This window comes from Scylla paramamosain, chromosome 19 (assembly GCF_035594125.1).
Source record: "Scylla paramamosain isolate STU-SP2022 chromosome 19, ASM3559412v1, whole genome shotgun sequence".
NCBI lineage: Eukaryota > Metazoa > Arthropoda > Malacostraca > Decapoda > Portunidae > Scylla > Scylla paramamosain.
Window position 1 is genome coordinate 20,548,642 of NC_087169.1, and position 12,500 is coordinate 20,561,141.

Genomic DNA, 12,500 nt, shown 5'->3' on the forward strand with positions numbered 1-12,500 from the left:
AAAAAAAAATGAAACTTTATCTGTCCCTGTGTTGTGTGGCGCCCTGCAGTGTTACCAGCTAAAAAAAAAAAAGTGTTGTGTTGTTAGGGGAGATAAAAGTGGAGGTGAAGTTTTGGGAGGAGTTGAGTTGGGGTGTGTTTACCTGTGTGTGTGTGTGTGTGTGTGTGTGTGTGTGTGTGTGTGTGTGTGTGTGTGTGTGTGTGTGTGTGTGTGTGTGTGTGTGTGTGTGTGTGTGTGTGTGTGTGTGTGTGTGTGTGTGTGTGTGTGTGTGTGTGTGTGTGAAAAATTAGTCGTGTAGTGATGATGGTAGTAGTAGTAGTAGTAGTAGTAGTAGTAGTAGTAGTAGTAAAAATTGAAGGAAAAACACGCATGGAAAGCGAAAAGAAAAGAAAAAGGCCTTTCTCAACAAATAAAAGGACGCAAGATGAACACAATACTAATGAACCTAATCTAACCTAACCACAATACATCAACACACTCCTCCCACCCATACAAAAACAGATTAAAAACCCGCAATGCAAATCACAGAAAAACATTCCTGCAAACCCCAATACAATCCACTACAACCTGCTAGAAAACTGACTGCTGAAATATTAAATACGAGGGTAAAAAAAAAAAGTAACACCACTTCTCCCCTTCCCCCCACCCCAGACACCGGTTTACCTATGCGTCCCATTAGTTTGAGAGCAGAAGAGGTGATGGTGCTGCCGTGTCCAGGGGAAGGCTTCTTCGTACACCCTACCAACAGTTCTCGTTTCTATAGGTACGTACAAATCACCTATCTAGATCACTGGTGCTTCCTTCTGACTGGTCTCTAGTTAGGAACGCTTAGCTCTTTCACCACGACTAATTTTCAAGGCCACAGAGATGTTTAGGTGGGTTCACAAGAGTGTTTATCATTTTAATAGTGTAATGTTGTTAATCTGTCACTAAAACCGTAAGAATATCATTAAATAGCCGTGTAGCTTCGACTATATATTGGTTTTTGAATATGGCGGAAGTGCGGCGCGGAAGTGTTTCTGAATTGTTCTCACTCGCTTGCTTTCACTCTTTCCTCTCGTCGTTTCCCTCGAGTCAAAGGTTGGTGTCAAGTATAAGTCTTTTCCAGTTGTTTTTTGTACACTGCATTGCTTCTGTGACTCCCATCCATTGAAGTTCTACCGCAATGCCATCCCTCCACTTCGCTTTCACTCTCTCTACGAAAATCTGAGTGTTTAGTTTGATTGATGATAAAGTTTTTCAAATTTCTGCCCTTTTCTTTTTATAAATTTAAGAGTTTTTTTATTATTATTATTCGCACTTTTCGTTGTTTAAGTAAATTTTCTATAGCTTTCTGTTTAAATCTCTGTCTGTTCGTCTCTTTCTGTCTTTCTCTCTCTTTTCTCTGTCATTATATTTCTTTCGTCATCCTCTTCCTCCTCCTCGCGTTTTCCCTTCATTGTTTTAATTATTACATCATACACCATGTCATCTTTCTCTTCTTTTTTTACTCTCTTTCATTCTCCACTTCCTTCCTCCTTGTTTCCTCTTCCCCCTCCCTGTTTCTTTCTCTTTCTATCTTATTTTTCTTCCCTTTATTGTTTCCTACTTCACTCCCTTCTTCTCTCCCTCTCTCTCTCTCTCTCTCTCTGTGTGTGTGTGTGTGTGTGTGTGTGTGTGTGTGTGTGTGTGTGTGTGTGTGTATTTCAGCTACGCATATTTACTTCTATACCTAAACCATCTGTGCGTGTTTTTCAGGTGCGTGGACCATACAGGGACGGGCCGGTTCTTTGTGAGGTACATCTTTGAGTGTGCACCTGGCTTTGTCTTCAACCCTGAGCCAAAGGTCCAGACTTGCATTCCTGGGGCGGGCTCAGTCTTAGGCTCCACGCAACCACCAACCACTGGGCCCCCTACAGACGCTCCAGTGCCTTCAACAAACCCTCCTGTCACACCTCCTTCTTCCACAGATCCTCCCGTTCCTTCTGTACCTCCCACAGATCCTCCCGTTCCTTCTGTTCCTCCTACAGATCCTCCCGTCACACAGCCTCCAGTCACAGATATTCCCGTTCCGCCAACAGAAAGCACCGCTCCTCCTACCCCAGATGATGTAAGTGATAATCGTACATTGCTGAATGTTATCGTACTTAAAGCTTACGTAATTGAATCTGTAGCATGGAGTGAGTTATTATTATTATTGCCATTACCATTATTTATCGTTATTTTCAGTTCGTTTTCCTTTTACAACCTCCCAACAAAATTCCTAAACGATTTGCATACATATACATATTTTTACAGTAATGTAGAAGATAAAAACAATGCAGACTAGAAGGGGAAGGTATTGTTCATTATCATTAAAAGCAATTTAGTTAATCCCTGAGGACACAAGAAGGATGCCTGGGTAGGTTTTGTGATGACACACGAGTGGTAATGTTTCTGGTTCTCAAGTGTAGTAATATTTGTGGTTCTGAGAATTAGTAATATTAGTGGTTCCCAGGTGTGATAGCGCTTCTGGCTCCCCAGTGTTTGTGGTTCCCAGGTGTGCTGTTATTTGTGGTTCTCAGGTGTGCAAACGGTTTCACTGATATAATAATCTAGGCACCAGCTCTTAAGGAGTTTTAACGCGTTAAGATGGCAATATTGAGGTAGTAAATTAGTGAGACAGAAATAAAAGCCGGTATGACACACACACACACACACACACACACACACACACACACACACACACACACACACACTCGTACCTCACTCAAAACAGTCGTACACTCACCACCATACCTTAACTAACACGAAACGAGAAATAATGAGTTTAAGCTTGAAGAAAAATAGATTTAAGAAAGAGATAGAAAGGAATTGCTTCTTAACTAGAGTGGTGGATGAATGGAATGCACTCAGTAATCAGGTTGTTAGTGCTGAGTCATTAGGGAGCTTCAACCCTTTCACTACTAATGACAAAAAAAGGATACTTATGGGCAATCTCACACCACACCATTCAATCCATCTTAAAGGAAAACCACAGCAAGCAAAGGATTAAACGAAGATGAGGCAAATTTATGGATGAGAATGACAGGTAGGAATTGTAGGTGCTCTTCATACAGGGACTGCCAGGTACAAGTAGGCCTGATGACTTGTTGCAGCTTCCCTTGTTTTCTTGTGTTCTTACCCTAATATTTCAGAATTGCAAGGGGCAGTACGTGCAGCATGAGATGTACTGCAACGTGTATCGACGGTGCAACGACACGAGCAAGCGGTACATGTGTCCTCAGGGTACCGCGTTCAGCGAGCAGCGGCAGATGTGCAGGATTGGCGCAGCGGGTAAGAGAGAGAGAGAGAGAGAGAGAGAGAGAGAGAGAGAGAGAGAGAGAGAGAGAGAGAGAGAGTTGTTTGTCTATTTCAACGTTGTGTTTTTTTTTTCCTCTCTCTCTCTCTCTCTCATCTCTCTCTCTCTCTCTCTCTCTCTCTCTCTCTCTCTCTCTGTTATTCAACGTTACCTCACTCAATTTACCTCCTTCCCCCTTTACCTCCATCCCTCTCTCCTTATCTCTCCCTCTCTTACTTCTCTCCCTTCCTTCTTCCTTTCCTTTCCCTCCCTTCCTTCCTCCTTTCCTCTCCCTATTGATCTGTCTTGCCTACACCATCGCTGTAATAATAATAATAATAATAATAATAATAATAATAATAATAACAACAACAACAACCAACAAGAGTAGGTCTAACATTAATTTTGAAAAGAGGCCTCACTTTATTCCTACAAAAAATAATAGGTTTTGTTTTTACGAGTCATATTTCGCAGCAGAAAAGATTAAATATGAACAGAAATACAAATTATTCTACATTTTAATCATATAATTAAGTCTGCCTTTAAAAATTATAATTACGGCTCCCGTTTTCTCTTAAAAAAAAAACATAATTACAATGGTCTATGGTTTTAAATACAATACGTTTTCTGTTGAAGTTTGCCACTGGGAGAAAAAAAATTGTGGTTTTATATATTTTTTGAATTTTTAAAGTCATGTTTTTACTTTATCTTTTTCATTGTTTAACTCTTTATTCTATTTCGTGTTCTTTTTTTTTTATCGTTTGTGAGGTTAAGTGGAAGATATTGTTTTGTTGTTATTTGTTGTTGTTCATGTCTCCCCTTTTGCTCCTCTCTCCTCTTCCTCCCCCTCCTCTTCTCGTTATTATTCTTCGTGCACTCTCTCTCTCTCTCTCTCTCTCTCTCTCTCTCTCTCTCTCCTCTCTCTCTCTCTCTCTCTCTCTCTCTCTCTCTCTCTCTCTCTCTCAGTATCTTCCCTTTAACAACAACTACAACAACAACAATAACAACAACAACAACAATTTCACCTTTCAAATATCATTCATTTTCATGCCATTTACATGATTTTCTTCATTTGCATATCAGTTATTCATTTCTTTGTGCATGGTGACGTTGTTATTATTATTATTATTATTATTATTATTATTATTATTATTATTATAAGGGGATATATACTTTTTTTCCCTCTTTCTGCTTATTGCTTATCCTTCAATACTACGAAACTGAGGCTAAACAAAGATGAAATACTTATACATAAAATTTGCATTCCTCTACGAAATCAAAATAAATAAAGAATTAAATGAACACAATCAGATTACCTATCGTCAATAAAACAACGATAAAAAAGATATATTTAAAAAAACATAATAAAATAGAAAATTATTGATAAATGACAGATAAGAAACGATCACTATTTCTGTTAGTGGGAGAATTATATATAAACTGAAAGCAGAGAGAGAGAGAGAGAGAGAGAGAGAGAGAGAGAGAGAGAGAGAGAGAGAGAGAGAGAGAGAGAGGAGAGAGAGAGAGAGAGAGAGAGAGAGAGAGAGAGAGAGATATGCAGATCCTTGTCACCATCCTCTCTAAAAATAGCGAGGAGGAGGTGGTGAAGGAGATGAAAGAGAAAAGCATAAAAATAAAGAGAATCGATGAGAAAAATGAGGAGAAACACAGTGGAAGAAAAAAAAGGAAAGGAGGAAGAGGGAGGATGTAAAAGTGAGAGAAAAAAAAAAAACGAGAATGAGAGAAGGAAAAAAAATATATACGAAGAATCATGTAAACAAACAAAACATCAAACAAACCACTAACCTCTTCTTACTCAGCTCCTCTTCTTCCTCCTCCTCCTCTTCCTTCTTTTCCATGTTGTTTCCTTCATTTCTTCTTATGTCCCTCTCTTTATACTGAATAGTTTAGCCTATCACGAACACCCTAGTTAAGGTAACGTTAGGCTAAATGAAAATAGGTTTTAAGACTAGTTAGATATCGTTAGGTCAGACAGGTTAATTAATTAAGGTATGGTAGGGTAGGGTAGGCTAGGTTAGTTAGGTTACCGTGGGTTAAATTAAGGTTGAGTAGGTGAGGTCAGGTTGGGTTAGATAAGGTCAGGTAGGTTAAGGCAGGTTAATTTTCTAGTTAAGGTTAGGTACGAATAAGGTAAGTTAGCTTTGAAGTAGGTTAAATTAGGATGAGACTAAGTTGGGTGTGTTCTTTAGCTCACCATATTAGGCTGGGATGTGATTAGGTGAAGGCCAAGAGATCTACGACTATACTCACTGGAACTGAGGATTGCATGATCGTACTCTGGCATCCTCCGTCAACACTGCGTCCCAACCAGTGCGTGTGGTGCGCTGCAGGAATATTAACCAAAACCAATAAAATATGCAGGCAGCAATGGTAGATACCACTAAATATGGACCATTCTGATTTTCGAATAACAACTCCTGCATATATTATTGGCAGCGATAAATATTCCTAAAACGTACATCATGCATAGACTCAGGCGATGAGTTGCCAAATTACGATGATAGATCTTGTAATTAAGACCTGACCAACTATATCTTTCCTTTACAGTCATTCTTACACCATTCCTTTGACAGGACGAGGAGCTGTGTGTGGGCAAGATAGTGGCAGCCGTATCGTCCCAATTACGCACTGAGCTGGTGGACGGACACATTCTCTTGCCAGATGACGCCGTGCTTGTGCCGTTGCTTACCTCTCCTCTCACAGCAAGTCACGTGGCACCACACATACTAACCCTCAGAACCCCAAACGTTCCCCAACCTCATCCTTACAATTTCCCTTCCCCTGGCTCTAGTTTCGCTGCCATACCCTATTCCACTGTAGTTAAGCCCCAGAGTCTGTCCCTAGTTAGGCCACGTCCCTTGACATCGCCATACGCAGCTACAGGTTACGATTCTCAGTCCGTGACAGTGAACAACGTTAGGAAACCGCAGAAACACTTGCATTTTCCGAACTTCTTTCCCTACGCCCAAGGGGATTCGAACCTGGGATACGGGAGTCCTTACTACAGGGATCCTAGTACAGGTTACGGGAATCTTCCTTTAGGGTACCAGAGCCCTCAAGTAGTTCCAGGGAATCCTAACTTTGCATACAGTCCTCTATTTCCCTGAAAGGAGAATGAAGAGGAGGAGAAAGGATGATGGAAAAGGTAATGAAAGGAAATAAAAAAGGAATAAGAGATAGAAGGGATTAAGGATAAATACAGCAACTAAAAGGGTAAATTAAAGAAAAAATTAAAAAAGAATTAGAGAATGGGAGAGTAGGTGGGTAGTATGGCGGCGGCGGCGGTGGTGGTGGTGGGAGGTGAACTGACGCAAGTTTATTGAAGGGGAAAGACTTATTAGGTAAGTGAGAGAGAGAGAGAGAGAGAGAGAGAGAGAGAGAGAGAGAGAGAGGAGAGAGAGAGAGAGAGATATGCATACTCTATGAATACAGACGTAGGCATTAATACACATCCAACCTTCCCCTCCCCATAGAAAAAATATGCTGAAAAAAAAAAAAAAATTGCAAGTACACAAAAGGAATTGCTACTACTACTACTACTACTACTATCACAACAACAGCATTCATAACTGCCCCCAAAAAAGTAACAAACACACCATAACAACAGCAGAATATCAAAGAGCAGAGTAAATAAACCAATAACAAAAAAAAAAAACAAAGCACAACAAATAAACGACGAAGATAAGACAAAAACTAAAAAAAAATAAATTAAAAAAAAATAAATTGAAAAAATAAGGAAAAGAAATTTGCAGTGACATAAAAACTAATCACATATAAAAGAAAAAAAATAGAGACACTAACTTTCGAAATAAACAAAAGAAAAACAAAACCTAAAGGAACGCACAAAATATCGACATCACCATCACCGCTTCCGTTATTTCTCCGCTCCCTCTTTGCTTGTATTACTATTATTCTTCCTTTATGAACATACGCACATTTAGACCTAACAATAAATTAATGTACCAGAATAAACAAAAAAGAACCATGCAATAAGCGCCACTTTGTTACGATCGGAGAAATAAAACTCTGAAGGGGACTTAATTTATTTCATTCTTTATTGATATGTTAAGGCTCTCAGGTATAGGACAGAGAGAGAGAGAGAGAGAGAGAGAGAGAGAGAGAGAGAGAGAGAGAGAGAGAGAGAGAGAGAGAGAGAGGTGCTAAAAGGTGTATATGTGTATATACGAAAGAGAAAGAAAGAGAATGTTAGAAAGAGAGAAATAGAGGTGTAGGGAAATACGGAAAAAAAGAAAAGAGAGAAAACTTGAAATGGAAGAAGGAAATGATGTTGAAACGAATAAAACTGAGAGAGAGAGAGAGAGAGAGAGAGAGGAGAGAGAGAGAGAGAGAGAGAGAGAGAGAGAGAGAGAGAGAGAGAGAGAGAGAGAGGGAAATATGAAGGTCATCAATACTGCAATACAATAAACTATGAAAATAACAAAAACAACTCGCGAAAAAGAGAGAGAGGAAGAGAGAAAGAGACAACAGGAAACAGCAGAAAAAGAAAGAAGAAAGAATCACAGCGACCTAATGACCTATCTTTCATCTATCTTAAGCATGGTGTATATTATATGAAAATAAACACTACAGATCTATAATCACTGTCTTAGATCATCGTTCTGTCCGTCGGGGTTACCATTATCAATAGCACTGCAATAATACAGCAGACAGCATCTCTTGGGAACAGAAATATCATACTTTTCTGCGTTTCACTCTAGCGGGCTCTAAGGGTTGCTCTCTAGCTGGTAATACTGCCTTGTCTTCTTTTGTCAATGTGGTATTATTGTGGCTGTTGTTGTTGTTGTTGTTGTTGTTGTTGTTTTTCATTGTCAGGTTAGTTTAGGTTTGGTTTGGCTTGGTTTAGTTCAAGTTTGGGCTGGGTCAGGTTAGGTTAGGTTAAGTTAGGTTAGGTTAAGTTAGGTTAGGTTAGGTTAGGTTAAGTTAGGATTTGATAAGGCAGGTTAGGATTGGGCTCGGTTTGGATTAGATTAAGTTAGGTGAAGTCAGTTTAGGTTAGGTTAGGTTAGGTTAGGTGATATAAAAAAAAAGTACTTTAGTATAATGAATAAATTTTGGGTCAGGTCAAATTAGGTAAGATCACTTCAGGTTAGATAATAGATCAGGTCAAGTTGGGTTGGGTTAGGGTCAGGCAAGGTATATGAATGATAACCACGATAATATCAATAACAATAACAACACGACTCCAAAATTAGGTTAAGTTTAGGTTACGTTAGGTCAGGTTAGGTCAGTTAGATTAGGGTCAGGTAAGGAAATAGCCACAATAATATCAATAACAATAAACATGAAGCTTCACTAACCATAAAAATAACAATGAATAAATAAAGGTCACGCCCGCTAGAGGGAGACAAACGAGAGTAATAATTATCTTGCTGAATTTACTATTATTTTATTTCTTGTGCGGGGGGGGGACTCTACTCCTCCTCCTCCTCCTCCTCCTCCTCCTCTCCCTCTCCTGCTAACAAGCTCAAAACAGTTAACATTGCCCATTATATTACTAAAGATTATATCACCTGGTTGTTTCGAGTTATCACCTTGAAAAACACACACCCACACGCACACACGCACACGCACACGCACACCCATACATCCATACATACACACATACATAGATGCTATAGCTGCGCATGTCTTGTCTCAGTTAACATCTACATAAGCGGGTTGGTTTCCTTCAGTAAACATCTAAGGTTATATATGAAGTAATTCTTGATGATTCCCTTTAATTACACAAGCTATAGAATCCCAACCTCCACTGATCAGTTTGACAGCCGACGACACTTCATAACGACTAAGATTATTATTGTTATTATTATTATCATTATTATTATTATTATTATTTCCTCTCTCTCTCTCCCTTGCCTTCCTAAACGCCTATGGATTATCTTATAGTTAACAACATATACCTCATTTAATTTATAGGGAAGTGTCAGAATATAAAATCCAGTTAGTAATTATATACGGGACTAATTACAGAAACAGCTCCTTCTTTCTCCTCCTCCCGTTGACTCCTCTCCAACTCTCGCAGAACAGTAGTGGTAAAGGGGTCGTCAAGTCGACGTTTTAACAGTTTATACTCTTGGATTCCTTATTGGTTTTCTGTAGCAGTCACTTTCCTTTATTTCTATGCACCGATTCAGTGTCTCTGGGTCTACAGATTGCAAGGTATCATTATCACGTTTTTCTAAATACAACTGAACACTTTTTTGAATACTTATGCTATTATTTTTTTATTTTTTTTATTATTTTTTTTTTAATTCCAACGCTTCATTTTCGCAAACGCATTTGAATTCTCCTTCCAACATCTTCTTCACGATCCTTTTGAGCTGTGGATACATTTATTTCATGCTTCCAACGCGTGCTTCACTGCTGCTCCGAATCCTCTGAGAATACTGAGTCACACGTAAGTTAAGATTCAGTTCCGGGTTCATGAAATGCGTTAAAAATCAGCAGATAGGTACTTCACTAACCTTTCGAACCAATGATACCGTTTCAAATCTCCGGGTGTTGAAGTTTCGAACCGTATCCTGAACTCTCGCGCCGCTCACACCGCCGCCAGTTTGGTCTTGCCGCCGAAGTGCTTCATGAGCCATTTGGCGCCTCTGCTTCGCGGGTTCGGGATGGCCTGAATCACTGTCGCCACGCTGGAGCCTGACGAAGACGACGAGGACGAGGAGGAAGACTTGGAGGACGAGGAAGACTTCTCGGAGATGTTAGTCAGCCTGCGGGTTCTGTATTGAAACATGAGGCGCTGAAGAAGGCGCAGGCACTCCTCCTCCTCCTCTTCCTCCTCCTCCTCCTTCTGTGGCCTCCATGTTTTTGCCTTTATTCTGCCTCCTTAGCGGTGACCCTCATGACGCTGGACAGGCCGGGCAGGAAGGAGCGTCTGGAGGCCTGGGGTGGGCGGGGGGGCAGGGGCAGCTGGGGCAGGAGAGGCGGAATTGGCGGGACGGGCGGGTGTCCGAGGAGGCTGGGGGGTCCCGGAGCACCGCAAGGGACTGGGGGAGGCGGGGCGTGGGCTGACTACTGATGGGGCAGCGGCAGGGCCCAAGAAACCTGTAAAGGAGAGAATAAAAGTGTTAGTTTTCATTTATTCATTGCCACAGATTAGCGAGCAGCGGAGGGACAAATGAGGCAGAGAGGAATGTCCGCCATTACTGCGTCCCGTTAGGCGAGACTACAGTGTGGTTGGCTCTCTGTACAACACTAAATAGCAAGTCAAGGGCAGGACGGGGCTGCCAGGGCGAGACACGTGTGTCCTCTGTCACCTCGCCGCCCCGGGAGACGCCACTTACTGTGCCGTGGGGTCCCTGGGCGGCGTCACGTCCGGCAGCAAGTGGAGCCAGGGGTCGCAGCCCGTCACCGCCGCCACGTGACTCAGGGACGAGGAAGACCTTGGGAAGGGCACAGGCGGGGATGCAGGAGCGGGGGGTGAGGGGCGCCGCGGTGGAGTCCTGAGACCCTTGCCTGTAGGACCAAGTGCCGGAGTCCCACGGAGGAGTCCCTGTCCCTGACGTGGGGCGGGCGCGGGCCCTGAGAGCGAGGCTGGCTTGCCGTGCACAGCTCGGGCTCGCTGGAGTAGTCCAGGGGAAAGACGCCCGCCTCCCGCAGGCCAGGCAGGTCGGGCTGGCTGCACATGAAGTCAGGCGCACGGCGCGCCAGGCCGTACTCCTTCAGGCCCTCCTGCACCGTCCCGATGTGTTCATAGATGTGCGACTTGACGTAGGCGGAGTACTGCTTGAAGGTGGCGTCCTCCAGGGATTTGGGGCACCGCACCTGCGCCAGGAGCAGCTCGGGGTCGTAACAGAACTTGGAGGAGTCACACTTGGGCAGCTTGACGCCGTGCCCCTGTAACTTTCCTTTGTGCAGCAGGTCGCCCGCCACCGCCTCGCGCCGCGCCATCCAGTGGTCCCAGTAAGTCTCCTTCAGATCAAGACAACTTCCGCTAGTGTGGGGTGTCCTTGGGTGTTCCCGCTACGCCCAGCAGCGCCTCCACCAGGTCCATCTCCAGGTAGTCTGAGGCAATGGAGGCTCGCGACAGCCTCTTCTCCCCCAGCGGCGCTCCTCGCAGCAGCCTGCCGCTGCGGGCGCCGCCGTAGCCGTACACCAGGGGCCGCTTTCAGCGCCTCCATCGGCTGCACGTTGCAGTCAACCTCGATGAAGTCATCCTCTTCATTGTGGAAGATGTCAGCCATCTTGGGGACGCCGCCCTGGTTCTGCAGGTTGAGGAAGGACACAAGGTTATCGTGGTCGTTCTCGGGCGTGGCGCGCTGCTCCCCGCCGCCGTCGCGACACGGCTCAAAGTCGTCCTTCTCGTAATACTTCTCGTCAAAGAGCACACTGCTGCTGCTCGCCGTCAGGCAGCCTCCCGCCGCGCTGTCTTCACGGCCTCGGCCCAGCGAGGCCTGCCCGGGGGCCGCCAGCAGCCTCGGTATTGTCCTGCGGAAGGTCGCCGTCGGTCGCCTTGACCTCGGTGACGTCGGCGATGGTGAAGGTGCTCGCGGCGTCACCCTCGCGGCTGCAGTCCACCGTCACGTCCAGGGACAGGATGCACACAGAGGCCAGATCCACGCCGCTCTCCGGGGAGGCGGGGCTGGGGCGCCGCGGCGGGGAGTCCTGCAGCAGGCCGAGGGGCAGGGGCGGCAGCACGGGGGAGTCGGCGCGGGGACAGGAAGCTGGCCTGGCCTGCGGCAGGCTGGGTGGCGGCGATGACCTGTGACAGAGGCCTCCACGCGGCGCCTCCCGGAGCCTGTAGGGGGCGAGGCGCCTCCTGGCGAAGGGCGCCACTGCCATCCTGCCTGAGGGACGTCAGGGGCTGGGCAGGCGCTGCGGGGCGGGCGTGGGGGCGGGGCAACGTGGCGTAGCCTGCGGGAGACAGAGGAAGGCGGTGAGCAACAAGGACCACAACAAAGGCATCACAACAGCACACTACATTCCCTGCTGAGCCGAGGGCGGAGGGAGGCACGCGAGGCACCGCGGCACCCATGCCCCCTGGCCCTCCCCCACCAAGCCGTGCCAGGCGTTGCCTTTAAGGTAGCCACTGAATGGAGGGCCGGACTGGCGCCAGCGTAAGGCAAAGGTCCCAGGTCGTGCCTTTAAGGTGTGAGTGGCCGGGTGCGCGTAAAAGGTCAGAGGAGAGGTCACGGGTCACGCGGGGAATGTCACA

The 12,500-nt window shown here is 44.8% G+C and overlaps 3 protein-coding genes across 4 annotated transcripts in view; 1 reads left to right on the forward strand and 2 right to left on the reverse strand.

Moving 5' to 3' along the window:
- Window positions 1-5,838, reverse strand: part of LOC135109857 (cyclin-dependent kinase 9-like) — a 28,052-nt gene extending 22,214 nt beyond the window's left edge. Inside the window, exons 1-2 of one of the 2 annotated variants that reach the window (XM_064021623.1) lie at window positions 5,779-5,838; window positions 5,570-5,643 (exon numbers count right to left, since the gene is read on the reverse strand). In XM_064021623.1, the coding sequence (XP_063877693.1) occupies window positions 5,570-5,643; window positions 5,779-5,787 (83 nt within the window). In that variant the 5' untranslated portion in view covers window positions 5,788-5,838. Of the gene's footprint in view, window positions 1-5,104; window positions 5,225-5,569; window positions 5,644-5,778 lie in introns of those variants that run through there. The other variant, XM_064021624.1, reaches the window with a different exon arrangement.
- The window catches only part of LOC135109856 (uncharacterized), a 13,107-nt gene extending 5,752 nt beyond the window's left edge, over window positions 1-7,355 (forward strand). The window contains exons 3-6 of the mRNA XM_064021621.1: window positions 652-763; window positions 1,738-2,089; window positions 3,156-3,292; window positions 5,892-7,355. Coding sequence (XP_063877691.1) covers window positions 652-763; window positions 1,738-2,089; window positions 3,156-3,292; window positions 5,892-6,426 — 1,136 coding nt within the window. The 3' untranslated portion in view covers window positions 6,427-7,355. The remainder of the gene's footprint in view (window positions 1-651; window positions 764-1,737; window positions 2,090-3,155; window positions 3,293-5,891) is intronic.
- A 1-nt stretch (window position 7,356) lies between these two features.
- LOC135109855 (sialidase-like) overlaps window positions 7,357-12,500 on the reverse strand; it is a 23,459-nt gene continuing 18,315 nt past the window's right edge. The window contains exons 3-4 of the mRNA XM_064021620.1: window positions 10,630-12,199; window positions 7,357-10,390 (exon numbers count right to left, since the gene is read on the reverse strand). Coding sequence (XP_063877690.1) covers window positions 11,841-12,199 — 359 coding nt within the window. The 3' untranslated portion in view covers window positions 7,357-10,390; window positions 10,630-11,840. The remainder of the gene's footprint in view (window positions 10,391-10,629; window positions 12,200-12,500) is intronic.